The 18076-nt window shown below is 39.6% G+C and overlaps 2 protein-coding genes across 18 annotated transcripts in view; one reads left to right on the top strand and one right to left on the bottom strand.

Annotated features, from left to right (window-relative positions):
• palm3 (paralemmin 3) overlaps positions 1–5296 on the bottom strand; it is a 39477-nt gene extending 34181 nt beyond the window's left edge. For 2 of the 10 annotated variants that reach the window (XR_009788245.1, XM_061771541.1), the window contains exon 1: positions 3857–4215. Coding sequence is in view for 1 of the 10 variants with exons in the window: in XM_061771541.1 (XP_061627525.1) it covers positions 3857–3950 (94 nt within the window). In the remaining 9 variants the exon portion in view is untranslated. Of the gene's footprint in view, positions 1–2749; positions 3074–3175; positions 3315–3856; positions 4216–4848; positions 4922–5273 lie in introns of those variants that run through there. The other 8 variants (XM_061771543.1, XM_061771548.1, XM_061771544.1 and 5 more) reach the window with 5 other exon arrangements.
• Positions 3175–18076, top strand: part of LOC133477140 (phospholipid phosphatase-related protein type 5-like) — a 52316-nt gene continuing 37414 nt past the window's right edge. For 3 of the 8 annotated variants that reach the window (XM_061771557.1, XM_061771551.1, XM_061771558.1), the window contains exons 1-2: positions 3176–3313; positions 16167–16274. In XM_061771557.1, the coding sequence (XP_061627541.1) occupies positions 3302–3313; positions 16167–16274 (120 nt within the window). In that variant the 5' untranslated portion in view covers positions 3176–3301. Of the gene's footprint in view, positions 3314–9659; positions 11626–16166; positions 16275–18076 lie in introns of all 8 variants that reach the window. The other 5 variants (XM_061771554.1, XM_061771553.1, XM_061771555.1 and 2 more) reach the window with 5 other exon arrangements.

The raw sequence follows: 18076 nt of genomic DNA, 5'->3' as shown, positions 1-18076 counted from the left end.
ACCTTAGTTTCTAGAACAAAATCTCCCTTAGTATTTCTCTATGAACAAGAGGGGGGGAAAAAGCAGTGAATTGTAGTCAATAAGCAGTGTAAAGTTCCTCCGAAGCCTCGTGATAAATTCGGGCATCACAAATCATTTACAGCACCTCAACCGTGGTCATTTTGTTTCACTTTAGTAAAAAGCCTTGAACAGTCTGTGTCAGCAGCTGTAGTTCAATTTGTGTTTCTGTTAGGCCATAAACTGCCTCTGTGGTGATTTAGTGTGCTGCAAATCATCGGAAGATTGTGTTCTTTGGCTACTGTGGCATTCTCTCACATAACTTGCGCAGGGATTCTTTACATTCAATATCTCCTTGAAACCTCAGGCCTAAGAGGCCGCTCACGTGAAATGTTTTATTTATTGAAATCTAAAATCTAATCTCATATATATACAATGACGCTATTTCAAAGACATCCAGGACAACGTGTGCCATGTTTTTTTTATTTAATTTGTTTTTAACAAAGTGACATCATCAACTACTTTTCTCGCATGCATATTACAGGTAAGCATGGGCATAATAATTGATAAGCTGATTAACCGACTTAACAATTCTGTTGATTATATTTATTTTTTAACTTATATTTTATTTATCCCGGAGCAGTTGATTAATCACGGAGCTCACTACTCTACAGCAACCAGCAGATGATTAAGTCTCAACTAGTTTAAGGTCTGAAGATGATGATCATGACATTAGCTAACGGTGGGCAAATTTTACGTAGGGATGCACCCCTACTAATACCAGCATCATGCCGATGGCATTATCAAGTATCAGTACTACAGTATAATATCGGTGAGTACTATAATCCAAGTACTTGTACTCATTCACGGTTTTAAAAAAGTGTGCTGTTGGTTCACCCCTAATTTTAGCAATGGAAAAGTCCTAAATGCCAACTCACACTGTACAAGTTTTAATCAGCTATACCAAAAAGTCAATGCTAACAACTGAAGTCCTCAAGACTTGACTGCTCACACTATGTCTTACCGATAGACACAGTACGCAAGTCAAAACATAATACTTAATTTGTGTACCCTGTTCATGAACTTCACATCATCATCATCACAGCACTGTGAGGAGCTCAGATATCTGAAATCAGAAATCTGGCAGTGACTTCTTGTGACACACCAGATATTCTTCCGACCCTTGTATGACTGTATGACTGTTTGGGAACGGCTGATTGTTCCTCATTTCCCCCCTGTAAGACTTACGACGGCTGACCAGATTTGAAATCGGCTCAGACTTGGCCAGTCAAATATGTTTATTCAAAGGCTCGTCCCTAATAATTGTTTTTGTAAATTTGTGTGATCATGGGTCGTTTTGGCAACACTATGGTCGGTACGTACAACTTTTCAAAATCACAAAGGGGGGAAAAAAAAAACATTCCCAATTCACTATTGCAAAAGTATGCTCGTTAATAAACCTTCAAAAATGGGGAAAAAATAAAAAAGTGTGAGTCAAATTATAGCGACACCCCCTGCGGAAAAGGTCTTCCCGATCGAGCCTGACAGAAGAAGCGGCATTTGAGGAGCTCCTGCTGGGATCTTTGTTTGCAAATCAGCATGCAAAAGCAGTGTTTGTTTGATGGATTGCTCAAATGAGTTTTCTTACAAACAAACCTGCATACCAAGAATAGCAGTGGTTGCAAGGGTGTGGCCATCAAGTAGGCCTCGGTGAGTCATAAAAGCCTGAAAACAAATGTGTGGTTAATAGGAAAGAGTTTCAGACATTGCATGCAGGTGTGTGTATTTTTATTATTGTGATTTACACTTGCATGGCTCAAGTGAAATAATTCCGTTTTTTTTTTTGCTCAAGTGGCACAATTTAGATATGCCTCATCACAGCATAAAATAAAAAAAATGCCACCGATATATCCAATTTCTATAGTGCGAGAAGGTGAGATGGAGTCTATCCCAGCTGACTTTGGGTGAGAGGAGGGGGTCGCCACTCAAGACAAACAACCATTCAAACTTTCATTCACATGTCACTGAGTGGGAATCGAACCCACACTGCAAGTCAAGAGAATGAACCGCTTCACTTAAGGTGTCAAACCCAAAGCCCTGCAGGCCAGATGCAGCCAGCCACATCACTTTATGTGGCCCAAGAGTGTAAATGTATTTTTTTTGTTAGATTGGTTTATTCTTGTCATTTTTTTCAACCAAATTCCTTCCGATTATAAACTGAACAATAGCGGTATATTTATATCAGCATATGCATTTGCATTTCACCTGGATTTGGCACTTGGCCCTGCAGCGTAAATCCACCCATAGTGGTGAGAAGCAACTGGAACAGCATGAGTTTGAAAGTGTCAAAAGACAGCCCGGCTTTCTAAACTACTGCATCACAAAACTGTTGCACATAGCCTGCAGACCTGGACTTTATTACTTGTAAAAGTGTTCAAAGCCAAACTTAAAGAGTTCCTTATGGTCCCATACACAACTAACAGGCTACTGTGTATGTATGTATAAACAAAACAAAACACACACACACACTTTTGAATCATGAGCGTGCCACTTGCATCATTAAGGTAAGGTCCAACGCCTTAAAAAAAACAAAAGTCACATTATAATCCCAGTTCAACTATTTCAGGTCAGACAAGTTAACAGATGTTGAGCTTGTCCAACTCTAAACTGAACTCACTTCCCGCAGCTGGACCGATTTCAAAAGGTGTCAACACACAGCACGGACAGAAGCATTTGCAAGGGAAATACATACCGTAGAGTTTCAAGTATGGAGCTGAACGCAGACTCACATGCGGCTCGCTTGATAGCGGAAATCCAACCGAGCGTGCACTTCCAAATAAAACCAAGAGATGTGGCGGAAATAACCAAACAAATGCTCGCTGCAGTTGTGCGAGCTTTATGGAAACAAGACAAGGAAGTTTCTTGAACACCTGAGCCAGCAAGTGCTCTTAAAACGCCTCACGCGCTTGACCATCAACGAAAAGATGGTTTGCGGTCCAAAAAGTGGAGGGGAAGTTGGGTCGCTACATGAGAAAACTACAAATAAAAACAAGTGATAGATAACCTGCGCACTCCCCGTGTCTCTTCGCGAGTGAGAGGAGGAGGAGGAGGAGGAGGAGGAGGAGAAAGGAAGCTAGGAAGCTAGGAAGTCAGGCCAGTCGGCGGCGGCGGCGGTTACCTGACTCCGGTGGTGAGATTTAGCTAGGCCGGCCCCTCTTCACCACGCGGGCTGGCGGCTTCGAGTGTCCGAATGTCGCCTGCGGCCACAACAGGTTGGGAGGCTTGTCTCGCTTGAACCGGCGCCATGACCCGCCTTGTGAGTATCGTAGTGAAAGGAACGAATGGCCAAAATTGGTCATGGGGACGGCGGCTGCCCACTTGTGCTCAACAATTAGCCGACGCTAGCCGGCTAATTGTCCATCAGGTGGGAGGAAGTCATACAGTGCCGTCAAAAAGGATTTGCCTCTTCTTAAATTATTATTTGTTTTCTGCATTGTTTACACACTTTAATGTTCACCATAATGACACAAATGTAAATATGAGACAAAGATAACCCGAGTAAACATAAAATGCAGTTTTTAAATGGTGAGTTTATTTATTAAGGGGAAAAAACAGATGGGATGTTGGAACCAAGCTGATATATATCACAATGGGGAAGAAGTTCCATCAGAACACTTTTCAGCCTGACACGTTCACAGTTCCTATTTTTATTTTTTTATTTTTTAATAAACCAGGCTCACTCAAGTCAAATGTGCTGTTTTAACAGGCAAAAGTGCTGCTGTGGCTCTCACAACCATAATTTATCGAATAACATGACAAGCATGACCTAAAAACTTTTAGTAATACACCTTGTACTCACCAGGGATGTGTATTGTTTGTAGACACTCTTGTTTTGGCTCCGAGCCAGCTATGTTGTTGAACTGGCGAATAAATCCTTTACAGGGTTGAAACATGCCAGCCAGCTACAAACATTGTCTGACTTACTATCACAATGTCCAGTTTGTCTTGAGAGGTCCGCCTTGAAAATACATTTTTAACCATCATTTCGGTCATTTTCGTCACCTTGCTCAGCCGTCGACTTCATGTAATGTTATGTAGGGAAAATCCACTCAAGTAGCTCTAAACCCATCAGAGGACGGAAATATTCCAACGTCACCGGAGGCCCGCTACCTACTGGTGTTTATTGAATCTGAAATCTGATTGGTTCAGACTGGGGGAAAACATTTTTTTTTCCTATTGTGTGTAACATCGGCCAGCCGTCTTGAGTCTGAAGGCCCTGGGAAGATTACATTCCTATGGCAACACATGTAGAAGATGAAAGCTGATTGGACCCAAAAAAAATAATTAACTGGCTGCTCAGCCAGGACACATTCTATGAAGTGAGTAAAAGAGACTCTTGGAAATAAGTTAATACAATTTTATATGAGTTGTAAATGCAGCGCAGTGATTTTGAAGGGTGAGGCCAGCAGAAAAGACTCTTAAGGCCCGCATTGCATTGCATGCTATACAATAATAGCACATGGTATACGCTGACAAAAAGAGTAAACCTTGTGAAAATCAGATGAGAAATGAGCAAGTTATGACTTACATTTAATGTCCATGGATTATGCATTGCGTATGATGGGAATGCCGACCTCCCCAAACATGACGCCCAGCGCCACGTAAACATGTTGGTTAGCTGGGCTCTTGCAGCGCGTTGGCGTATCTAGTCTTTATATCCTTGTTTTTAACACTTTTTCCAAGTAGCGCAAGAGGCACATTATAAAGAGAAGACGAGCGCCTTCAGTTTTACTTTATTTATTTTGAGAAAGAAGCGAAGAAATGTGTTTTGTCTGTAACATTGACTCTTACCAGATCCTGCAAACTTCAACTTTGCGCTGTTCATGTAAACCCTCACTTGCTGAAAGCGCATAGCACATTGCCCCTACAGAGAGAGGAATAAAGGAAAGTACAGTAAGGCCAGTCAAAACAATATGTATTATTTAACATTTGTCATTACTCATTGTACATTTATGAAGCATTTACAACTTCGGTTGGGCTTATCGGTTGCTTTTTAAAAAGTCAAAGCTATGGTAGAAACGTTTTAAGGACAAGTATAACAACCTTAGCGATAGATGGACGGGTAGTAAATCAATTGCATGAATCATATACAGTATTCACAAGCCTCTGCTGATAATCCTGTCAATTGCTTATCAATTAAATATCTTTGAAGTAACAAAGTCCTTGGCTGTAATTCACAGTGATTGTGTGTGAAATGAGAACAGGCAATCACTCACTTGGCCTACTTCTGATTTCCCATTATGGCACGAGATGGTCTTCTTAGTAAACGCATCCAGATGTGCTTGGAGCACATAACTTTCTCTTAACAAAAAAAAAAAAGCACCACTTGTTCTGTCGTGCATTGCTTTGTCAGCTTGGGGATTTGTTCGTTTTGCACTTTTTCATTGACAGTGCAGCGAGGTGGTGCTTATATACCCGTGTGTCCGTGTGCACAAGGACTAGAAGCTTCTAAACGAAACTTTTTGTTTGCATTGTGTGGGTTTGTGTCTGCCTTTGTAGAAATTGAACAAACGTGCACGTGTGTCGCATGATAAGGTAAAGAGGAGCGAGATCAATAGAATACTAAGGCGAGACAGCAAAGAAATGGATGCTTGAGAGTAGTAGCAAACGTTCTGATTCAACCACTCTGCTACCTTGATCTGACTCACGGTACACTTCCGGGTCTTTATGTACTGTGTTTTATGGACTACAAGTCTAAAAAGAAGTTAAGTTGCTTTACTTGTTTTTTCATCATTTGTTTTTTTCCATCAAATGGGGGAAAATGTATTGATTGATCCAGTTTACTGTAGTGTCACAGCTGTCAGAAAATTGGAGACCAGCGATGTCTTAATACTTTTCACCGAGAGCCCCAAACAGAAAAATGGAAAGGAGCCCCCTTGTCATGAAACACGCTCAAATCAATCCAATATACTGTAAGTTGATTTGCTAAGCAGTTAATTATTTTAAGAAGGAAAGAAAAGAAAATGTTGAACTAAAGCAGTAACGGAATCATAATCAGTTTTATGGTTGTGCATTTTTGAAATAGTCCTCTTTTTGAATAAAGGGATGGAAATATTTTTTTTAAAATCCAATTTATCTGTGAATAATAATAATAAATGTGCAGATTAATCGATTGTTAAAATAATGGTTAGGTGCAGCCCTAAAACATACCAACAGCAGACAAAAACTTAATTTAGACGATTAAAGCACTGGTTGATCATTTTGTTCATCGAAACAACGTTTAGCCTCGTCATTGTACTGTACTAGTTATGGTAATGGTTAAGATTCAGAACAAAAGTAGATATTTATACCCAATATTTTTAACTTGGATTTGGAATAGATGTATTTTCACTTCTTACTGGAGTGTCCTGTCGTGTTCTTTAGGTCTTTGCATTGACAAAAGTAAAAAAGAATCAAGTGAATGTGTTCTTAGATTGCTTGGTTACGAGCGTGTTCTGGTGATTGAGCTATTTGAGAGAGTGTAGTTGATTCAAAGTCATTAGCTGACATTTAATTTGAGGGCCTAGGCATCTTAGCTGAATTTATACACCCCCTCTCAGTTCTCTCAAATTTGCTCATTTCTCTCTCTTGTGTGCAAGGCCATTTTCAAGTGGCACTTGTTTCATCTACACTGTATGTGCTCTTTAAAAGCGTATGCATGTGGGTTTCCATGGGAACTGCAGCTTGTCATCTTTGACAACACAAGATTTGATCATTCTTAGCAGCGGAAAATAAAAAAGAAGTTAATTTGCCATGAGTTGTCAGTGCTCCCCTAACAACTGTTAGTTGTGAGCAGCAATTCCAAAATGAGTTTAACCACATAATTACATTATCCTCATTGTGCACAATAATAGAAAAGGAACTCTGAACACACATCGCAAATAAGCGGTAGCGGGGGAATTGAATGAGCCTGTTCTTTTATGTCCCCCGTATGCAGGCCTGAATTGAACACCAAGTTCAAGTCTTGTGTGGCAGGCGCCCCAGGGAAATGTCCACACTTGACCAGCTGTCCACTGCCGCAATTCCAGCCCAACCAAAACTTGCCTTAGCCTGCCATATGAATTTGTCCTCAAATTAATTTGAAAAAACAATATATATATATTGGCGGCACGGTGATGACTGGTTAGAGCGTTTGCCACACAGTTCTGAAGTACAGGGTTCAATCCCCGTCCCCGCCTGTGTGGAGTTTGCATTTTCTCAGAAGATGGATGGATGGATGGATATATATATATATTTTAAGAAAGGTTCTGTGGTGATGGCACACGCTTTGGGATTGACCAAAAAAATAAACGAGCAAGTTTATGACTCAATTTCAATGTCCATGTGTTGCCTTTGAAGGGAACATCGACCTTCCCAACATGCCTGCCACGTAGGCAGGTCGGTTTGCCAGGCTGCTACAGCACGCTGGCGTATAGGTTTCATATCTATGGTCAGAACCACTACACACATTTCCAGTTGTGTTAACGCTAATGACCAGGTAATTGATTTACGACCCTGACACAATCTATGAAATGACAGTGGACCACACGGCGATGCTTCACTGCCTCCTCTTGAATTGCTGTCATGTGTTGCCACTGACTCGGCAGGGGCTTGTAATGGTGCGCACTGCGAACCTATTAGCTAATAAGCTAATTAGGCACTTGGAGCTATTGCTAGCTAATTGAATAGCAAAGAGTTTTTGCCCAGGGTATCTGATACAAAATGAAATGTCTCCATGAAGTATCTTATGCCAATATAGGGCGTATGGGGCAGGAACAGTTGATAAGCCTTGCAAAATTTAAAATTTTTAGATTATTTTATTTCTAGTCAAAGCTAATCCAAATTAGACCCATCATGTAAAAAATTAATGTAAAAAACATTTCCAGTGGAGTGTATATATATATTTAAAAAAAAACTTACACCCCTGGCAAACTTTTATTTTCTACATATTTTAAATAAGAAATAGCTTGAAACAAGTGAAATTGTCAAAAAACAATGTGATGAAGCTTTTTTTTTTTTTTTTTTTTTTTTTTTAAGATTTTGAGTTTTTGCACTGTTGATGTTTGTTGTTGGTTTTTTAAAAAAGCACTGGCAGTATCAGGTCACTTTCATTGCCATAACTACATGTGCTAAATGTAGTTAAATGCTAGTTTATGACAATAATAATATTCTAATTTGTCTTCCAGAGGTAATATTATAAATTGTCCCAAAAAATAATTGTACCGGTATTTCATTCTAAAACTTTAAAACTAAAATAAAATTTTAGCTTTCTCGCTGTCAAACCAACAGCTACTTTTTCCTATTTGACTCTTGTTGTTAGGCAGAATTCATGGGGTTCAGTCATAATTGCCCATTAGGCCAATGACGCAGTTGGCCTTTCCCTACAATGCCGATTGTACTCGTTCTTTCAAGCGTAAGCTAAGGTCTTAGGGCATAGGTGTCAAATGCAAGGCCCGGGGTCCAGATCCGGCTCGCCACATCATTTTACGTGGCCCGTGAAAGCAAATTATGTGTGTTCCAACTTCCATAATTCTTGATAAAATATTTACAAAATTTTCAAATTGTCATACATTATGTAATAAATAATTGTGTTGATTTACAGTATTTTAAACATTTCTTGTTACAAAAAACGTTTTTACAGAAGCTTGAACAATAGCCTGAACAAACCATTACCCATGTCTTCTGATTTCAAAACTGGTTATCCAGAAATTTGTTGTGTACTGTATATTTAATAATATGATGAGGGGATTAAACAATTATATTGTTTTACAGTCATAACTTGCTGGCCCTCTGAGGAAAACCAAAACTTTAATGTGGCCCCCAACAAAAATGAGCTTGATACCCCTATCTTAGGGCATCATGCTCCAAGAAAGCCAGCCAATAGGAAAAGGAAATCAGACAGAGGCTCACTAACAAAATCAAATTTAAAAAAAAAAAAAAAAAAAAAACAACAACAACAAAAAACCACAATAACAAATGTTTGTCAGAAATGTGTCTGTGTTAAAGAGAGGAAAACAAAAAAGAAAAACAGCCCCATCTGCTGAATCAAGTGGTGCACTTCTGATCCCAGATCCCTCCGGTGTATTGCAACAGCATAATGGTAATGAGACTCCCTCCAGTTTCATTGACGGTAAAGACAGCTTGAGGGACAAAGCAGGACCATTTGTAAAAGAACGCCCCCCAAAAAGGAACTTTTAAGATGCCTAGAAGCATTTGTTAGTTTTCATGGAAAAGGCATATTAAGCAATAGGAGAAAAATCCTATATATATATATACAAAAATGTAATTTGAATCTTCAGAAAATGTTGCAAATCATGAAATGTTATTTTACACACATAACAGTAAAGACATTTTGGCATTAGAAATATGAAAATATTTATTTTTTTCAACCCTTACAAGCAATTATTACCTTTTAAATAACAACTGCCAATAATTGCAATACTGTACTCATATCAGTAAATGTAATTGATTTTCAAAATGAAATTCAATTCCGTTATCGATCAAAATATATGAAAATTAACCATATCTGTGAACCGTAAACTGATTCATCCTGCCTAGCGTACATGCTCGTGTGATGTCACAAGACAGAACATCCAATCATCAATGTAATGTGTCCCTGACTTTTCTGTCCATTTTTATTCCAGGTAAGACTTGCACAAAATGAGCAGAATTGCTGGTGTGCTTGTACCTGTGAGCAGCTGACCCATTTAGGACCATGTGCTCGGTGTGTCCCACTTTTCCACTTTTCTCTGCAACCTCGACCTCATCTTGCGAGTGATAGCTTGTGTGATATAATATACTGGAGTACAGAGTGTGACACTATGCATATTCATGTAGGGGTTTTGTAATACATACAGTAGATCCAAAAAGTCTACACACCCCTGTTCAAATGCCAGGTTTTTGTGATGTAGAAAAATTAAACCAATTTCAAAACTTGTTCCACCATTTGTGTGAGCTGTACTGTACAATTCATCTGGAAAAAACATACTTTAAAGAGGGTAAGTAAAAATAAACAATGAAAATAATGTGGTTGCATGTGTTCTTTTCGTGATGAGTTTTGTTTACACCAAACATCCATCCATCCAGCCATCCATTTTCTGAGCCGCTTCTCCTCACGAGGGTCGCGGGCGTGCTGGAGCCAATCCCAGCTATTATCGGGCAGGAGGCGGGGTACACCCTGAACTGGTTGTCAGCCAATCGCAGGGCACATATAAACAAACAACCATTCGCACTCACATTCACACCTACGGGAAATTTAGAGTCTTCAATTGACCTACTATGCATGTTTTTGGGATGTGGGAGGAAACCGGAGTGCCCGGAGAAAACCCACGCAGGCACGGGGAGAATATGCAAACTCCACACAGGCGGGTCGGGGATTGAACCCCCGGACCTCAGAACTGTGAGGCAGGCTTGATTTCATGGGACCATAACACATTTTCCCACAAGTGTTTTGGAGACTGTTCAAGTAAGGTTGAACATTTTGGCCATATTTCCAAAAGGCATATTTGGCGCAAAGGCAACGCTGCTCATCACCAAAAGAAAACTATGGTGGCAGCATCATGCTTTGGGGATGTTTTTCTTCAGCTGGTACTGGGACCATTGGCAAGGTGGAGGGGAAAAAGCTTCAAGTTTCTGCTAGAAAGCAAAAAAGAATAATCAGAAATTTATTTGGGGTTCATCAGAGGCACTTTAAACGGTGGCAGGTGTGTGCTGACTCTCATTTAACATGAGTTTAATAGTGATTGGTTAATTTTGAATATCCAGTTGTCAGAGGGTGTGTATGCTTGTGCAACCACATTATTTCAGTTGTTCAGTTCTACTTTGCCTCTCAAAAATGACTTTTTTTCCAGTTGAGTTTTACAGGTTTCTTTGCACGTTAATGGTGAATTTTTATTTTTATTTTCATTTATTTTTTTTTATATCACAAAACATTTGAACCGGGGTGTGTTGAATTTTTTATTTTTATTTTTTTTTTCTCCCCCCCCGATCCGCTATCGTGTCTGAAAGTGGTTGCTTAATGGAGCACTTAAAGGGCAGATTGTCTTCCATTTTAGCCACAGTGTCCAACGAAAAATCTCTTACTCTCTATCATTTCGTAGCTCACTGCCTGGTGCACACGCTGGCCGTTTCATGCTGTCATATTCCCATTTCCCACCCTCTGTTTTTACCCTCCTCCTCTCCGCTCCCACACATGCATGCAGATGCGCACACACTTTTCTCTCCATCCCCCTCTCTTTTTTTCCCTCTCCATCCTCGTATTCACCAGCGACGACACCCAGCAGCCTCTCTCTCTGTGAGCCAGTGGATCCGTCGTACTTGACTAATTAGCATTGAAGTGCTGTTGAAGATCATCATGCTCATCTCAACGACCTAGCAGCAGGCGTACATAGGTTGGGTGGGTGCAGGGCGTCTCGCGTGCGGGCAAGAAGCTCACCGGTCACTCTAAGCCTCTTGGACTTTTCAGTGATCAAGTGGCAGAAGTGAGGAGAGGTTCTGCTTTGGGGAAAAAACAGAAACGGAACCGCAGAATGAACTGCTGGAGAAAATCCTGCTAGAAGGGGAGACTCCGAGGAAGCCCTTGTTACAGCAAGAACCAACCAGAGGTTTAAGGTGAGTTGCAAGTGTAGAACAGTAGGTTTATATAGCTCCCACTTGTTGGCTTGACATCCAAGTTGACGTGTATTGTATATGACTTGTGTGTGTCTATTATATGTGTTCAATCTATGGATGAGGATGTGCCCGAATTTTGATCTGGAAGTGTGCGGGCGTGTGCGTGTGTGCGCACCAGCCAGATAGTGAACTGGTTTCTTTGTGCCCAAAGGAAGCCAATGGAAGCGCATCAGTGTGAAAGACAGGGACAGCGGCACCAGAGACAATCAGTCACGCCAGCTTTATGCCTGATGGCATCTCTTGCTTGAGATGATGGGCACATAAAAAAAAGCCGTATAGTGCATTTCCAGCACAACTTCATGAGTGTGTGTGCATGTGTGTGTGTCTGTACACTGACATACATTCATGGTGCATTTGGCTTGACAATATCTTTAGAACAGCTGTCAGTTTTGCACAGTGCACGTCACAATTAACAATACTGTATTACGTTGCATAGTGAGGTATTACCTCTTTATTACTGCCAGGCGTCTGTTGATGGCTTTTTATGTGTACAAATGTATTCAGACATAGTTCCATTTGTCCCCACATATTTGGACATACAGTATATATAATTAAATCTCAAATAATTACATTCACTAAAACAAATATGAGACGCTATTATGTATTATAAAGGGTAGATGTCTGTCCCAATTTTTCTGGCATTACATTTTTCAGCACGTTTCTCGGTTGTGTTTGTCCCAAATTCAATAAATCCACCTTAAAAGTTTTCTCTCCAACTCCGACGCCTATTGCAACACACATTATAGAATAGGTAATAGGTAATTACAGCCACCTCGATCAACTACCCTTTTTTTTGGGGGGGGGTATTAATTGGGGCCATTACTACCAGTGGCCACTATTTGAAGAATTATAATAACCTCAGATTACAGCCGCCAATCAACCCCCAGTTTTGTAATTCTCATTAGGATGCTATTTATTACAGTTCAAAATGCAATATGCAGTTTTCTTTTATGGTTGTCCCTGTAAATTGGTAACAGAGTGTATTCTCTACATATTATCATTGCAAGTTCTTACCTCATAGGTTCAGTGAATGCCATTAAACTCGTTAAAAACTTAATGAGCCGAGGCTAGTGAATACAGTCACAGGCATAATAATGAATTAGTATCTCCCATAAGGCAGTTCGAAATACAGGGGAAAGGGAGGCGTATGAGTATAAAATCAGATAGCATGAATAATGAACACGTAAATATTATCTTTCTTGTGTGTGCAGTACAGTATATATTCTGTGTGTGTGCACAGTGTATAATTGTAACCCTGAGCGAAGGTGAAGGCTGGAAGTATGTGTGACCTCTTTACCAGCAGCTGGGAATAAGCTCTGTTCTGGTTCACATAACAAGTTACAAACCATTCAGAGGCTTTCAACCCGACATAAATTGGTTTCCGTACCTGAAAGGTAGGTTACCTGCTGGAACTGAAAGATAACTGATTCTTCCAATGTGAAATGTGGCACACCAGTGAGTGGTTCACCTCCCTTTGTGGAACAGCCTTGATTCAATTGCTTCTCAGCAAACTTTGTCACCAAGCTTCATGGAATTCCTCATGGCTTGTCGCAATAAAACATTCAGTAAAGACTTTTACTTCACACAAATGAGAATGTCGACTGCTTGGATCTCTACGAAGGACTTTTGTTGCTCAGCAAGAGCAATTGCAGACAACAGACCTCAGCAAAGGCCTCATCATCTGTCACCTACAAAATCAATGAATGGACAGTTACAACCTTAATAGTTATAGTTAAAAGGAGGCGTCATTATAGCCATGTCCCGAATTTTCCTCTGCACTTCCCAGGTCTACTTGCCTCATTTTGGGTGGTTGGTTTTTCACCTTAGAGAGTCAAAGCTGGAAACTGCAAAATTCACACTGCTTTTCACAAATCAGTTGTCACAAGACAACCAGCAACAACGGTGGAGGAAGGCAAAGATCTTAAGTATTTCTTTATTTCTCAAGATGTGGTTGTTGGTCAGTAATGAGTTACATTTTGCCAAGGCAGGGCTGAACAGCAGCAAAAATACAGACCGCTGCAGCATTCAGAGGAACGGCAGTGAAACAGTAAACTCAGTAAGTCCATTTCCATCACAAAAACAGGAACCTAAACAAAGCAAATCCACAAACTACACTTGGTGATATACACGAGTCTGCTGAGAAGCGGAATTAACTGAGGCAAACTAAGGAACTTAAATTGCAACGTTCATTCACTCCTATCTTTGGTGTACAGGTGCTCTGTGCTTTGTAATTGTCCATTCCCAACGATCTACCATCGATCGGGGTAAGGACTGACAAGGCGGCGGAAGATCTCCCCTCTAAAGTTGACATCATGGAGATAAGCAAATACACTTAATATGTGAGGAGGTTAAAAGGAATCTGGAATATTGAAATGTTGCTGCTGGCCTTTTGATAAAAATATGATTCGAAACTTATATGATCTTGGAGCATTGTTATCTGATTGCTACAGAGTCATTTTGTCAAAGCTGAGACTCCCTTTTCATGTGAGAAACTCCTCCATTTTTCAAAGATGGTCTTTGTCTTGTTAGCTCCTATTCATTCTTTTGTTCCACTTTGGGGTACCTCTTGGAAGTGGCACAGTTTTCACTCAACCTTTACCGTTTTTACCACGCTATTATTTCCCACTGCTGAGCCTGCTAGCGTTCGTCTCTCTCTCTCTCTCTCAATGTCTGCATCATGACTTTGTGTCCCTCTTATCTCTTTCTACCAGGCTTTTGTTTTTGATCATCAGATCGGTGCTTTCACTATTACTTCTTCATCACCCTAATATAATTGGTGGATGTGTCTGTATGTATTGTACATGTGTACTTGAAAATAAACAAGACATCTCATTAAGTATATGAGAAATGAGCACTAATTCAAAAGCTGTATCAAAAATAGCTGTATTTGATGTGTTTAATTGGCTACCAACAGTGTATCAATTAATGTTAACTGATATTTGTCAATGACATTCTGAACAGACCAGTGTCTATCTGGGATGAAAATATAGACTTTGTTTGATAATGCACACCATTGAAATTAAACCTCTATGGAAAACAGGGGAAAAAAAATATCTACAGTTAAGCATGGTGGAGAATGAATTATGTTGTGAGGCTTTTGCCTCTTAAACCTAAAGAAATGAATCGCAAAATTAGAGATTACCAATGTATATATTTCATTCATTCATTCATTCATTTATACATCATAATTGTCCCTCTGCGGATCATTAAAGGATCATCTTTGAGTGAAATGTGCTACCCGCAATAATATAATCTGGGTTGGATGCGTAGGTACTTGAGAACATTAATGATCACAAGCAGGAATGCAAAGCACAAAATAAATTTTGAAAAGTAAATAGTTGAATGTTTAACAAAGTCCTGCCATGGATGAAAAAAAAATGCAAGCGTTCAACAAGAACAAATGGCTATCAGTTGATTTATCATAAAGGTCAGACCATAAACCACAACTTCCCCCCCCATCTGTAACCCATGCAGCTTACCAAAGATGTCTTTTTTGCGGATTTTCCCAATTCCAGGAGCATCGTGTTCTCGTTTATTCTTAGCTTCTATTCCACTCACCAAAACTGTATTTACTGTTCATGAATTTTTCGATTAGCTTCATGTTGAAGTGTCAACTCTTCACGCTTTTAAATCAAATCTGCATACATGAAAGCTTTAGGATTGGTATTCATATCTGCTCGGCTCATGTGCACACCCTCATCATGCTGGAAACGAAACATTTTGGTTGTGAATTGTTTGTTGTGGCACCACTTTTTTGCTCTTTCCACTTGGTTTTATTTCATACGGTTTGCAGTTTTGGTTTTCTATTTTATCTGCCCTACCTGAACATTCAACGTTTAGTTTGGCAATTTACTTTGACCATTCTCCAAATGAGAGACAAAGTGTTCTTTCCCGTGACCGTAAATGTTCATTTGAAGTACTTTCGATGAAAGCATCTCTGCCATCATCAGTCACTGATGGTGCAGTGGTTCACTTCTGACTCGTGTATGGGCACGCTGGGTACAGTTGCCACTCAGTGATGATGTGAATGGTCGTCTGGCTTCTCTATATGTGCCTTGTGATTGGCTGGTGACCAATCCAGGGTGTAGGCCGCCTATCGCCCAAAGTCAGCTCGGATAAGGTCCAGGTCCCCGTGACCCTGAACAGGATAAGCAGAATAGAAAATGGATTGATAATAGTGATGATACACATTTGGCATTTATTTCAATTAATCTCAAAAGACCAGCTACACTTTATATGAAAAAAAAATTCAAAGGTGCCAAATTCCCAATAATGGTGCACACAACTGTAGAATTGTCAATAAATCTGATACAATTACTGTAATTCAAGTGTTTAATTGCCTAAATTGCACCTTCTTACGTGCGGTAGTGATTTTAGTCGCAAAACTTGACCTTGGTTTTTTTTTTTTCTTCTTTTGGTCACTCATTTGACTCCCACTAAATAAAGCAAGTGAACTGAAGCTTTCCAATGACCTTTGACAGATGATTTCCACACGGCTGGCGGCCCAGAGGCAGGAGATGAAACTTCTCGGTGACAGCAGCTATCAGAAGACCAGCACCTACATTGTACCCTGCTTCCTCTTTGTCGAGGTGAGAGATTGAAAGTGGCTCACCTTTGACCTGTTCACTCATTCACCATATGATTGTACAGTTGATCGTAATTTTCTTTTTAAGAAAAGTTTGCTGGATGCATGAAGAGAGCTGCAAAACAGTTTCCACCTGTCTTCTTAAATTTAACTCCTACGTTGCAAGAGCATGCCAGCTGGTCCTAATTAGGTATGCGTGAGGTGGGAGGGGAGATACACCACGGCTTGCTGCGGTGTTATTTAATGTTGTAAGATCATAGTGCTTTAGGAAATTACGAGAAATCATTATAATGATGAGGGTATAATTTTAACCTACATCTTATCCAACTAGAGAATAATATTAATGATTTTGTTGAACCATGTCATAACAGAAGTGCGTAATATACTGTATGTCATGGAATGTCCACTGGATTTGTCGTAATTCAGTTAAGAAATACTGGTGAATGCCAAATGTCAGGATTTAATAAGTAAGTTCCTGACTCTCTCATTCACACATAAATAAAAAGAATTTTACGCGCCTGTACGGAAATTAATGGAACTTGCAGTTTTCCCGAGACTTGTGAATGTCATTGAAATCTGTGAAAAAGATAAATCACATGCTATATATATATATTTTTTTTTTTAATTCAGGATCAAATAGAAATTAGAAATGTAATTTAATTAGAACAGTGCGTATATGACTGTATGCATGATTGGAGGTCCATCAATTAAAAAAAAAAGAGTACCTACTGTGTTGTAGGTCTTTGAAATCCATTGGCTTCACCTGTCACAAGTAAATATGTCCATACGCAAACTAGATTGAATCAAACTAATTAAGTAATTGGAAATGCTTTGCTATTGGCCAAAGTGTAGCTCATCAGTCAGTCACTTTCACAGGGAGGTGGACGCTTACCACACTGCGCTGTCGCGTAAATGGAGAGACTGAAGACCTTAGTGAAAAATGATCTGCGACATCCACAATCTCTTCATCTGATGTTCTTTTAGAGTAGATGCAGATTCATATACGTAACTGCAGTGATTGTTGGACTATAAAACGTATAGTAACCTCAAAACAATATGTTCCTTTATTGTATGTTTTCAATTTCAAACAGTGAGAGGAGTGAGGCACAATGTTTGTATAGCTGTATCACATTATATTGGATGTGAAAATGAGACTCATTTTGAAAAGTAACTCATCCACACCTGATGGACGAATGAATCATTTGCATATCAATGTTCTCTTCATTTTTTCACTTTTCTTTATTCCACCGTTTCACATGCTTTTCAAGGCGGATTAAAAACAACAATGGGCATCAGTTGGGAAAGTGACGAAATTAGCTGGCTTTTTATTCAGTCCGCTGGCTCCCATGAGATGCGATTGATTAGATGAAATTAGCCAAATTGGAAATGACCAGAAAATGACACTGATAAGTTGACTCTATTACATCTGTCACATACAGTTATTTCGAAATGATAAATGCAATATTCGATTTCTCGTCTTAATTACTTTGCTAAAGTTTGATTATAGATTTCAAGCCATTTGAAAAGATGTCTCATTAGGCCATTTAGAGGTAGTCCCATGCAGCTGGGCATTTAGAAAATTGTAGAGACAAGCTTTCTGAATGCAGCAAATGTGTTGTTTAATTGTTGTATACGTGTAAAAATGAATAAATAAATATAAGCGACTTTCTTTTTTGTCTCTATATGATGCTGCTTTGTCACAATGATTTCCATGAATGTTTCTATATGATTAGCAAAGCACTTTTCCTCTTTGCTGTCACCAAAAGCTAATGAAAAACACTCAAGGGCATCTCTAGTGATGTCATT

Source organism: Phyllopteryx taeniolatus, chromosome 4, assembly GCF_024500385.1.
Source record: "Phyllopteryx taeniolatus isolate TA_2022b chromosome 4, UOR_Ptae_1.2, whole genome shotgun sequence".
Taxonomy (NCBI): Eukaryota; Metazoa; Chordata; class Actinopteri; order Syngnathiformes; family Syngnathidae; genus Phyllopteryx; species Phyllopteryx taeniolatus.
This window is presented reverse-complemented; position numbering and strand designations above follow the sequence as displayed.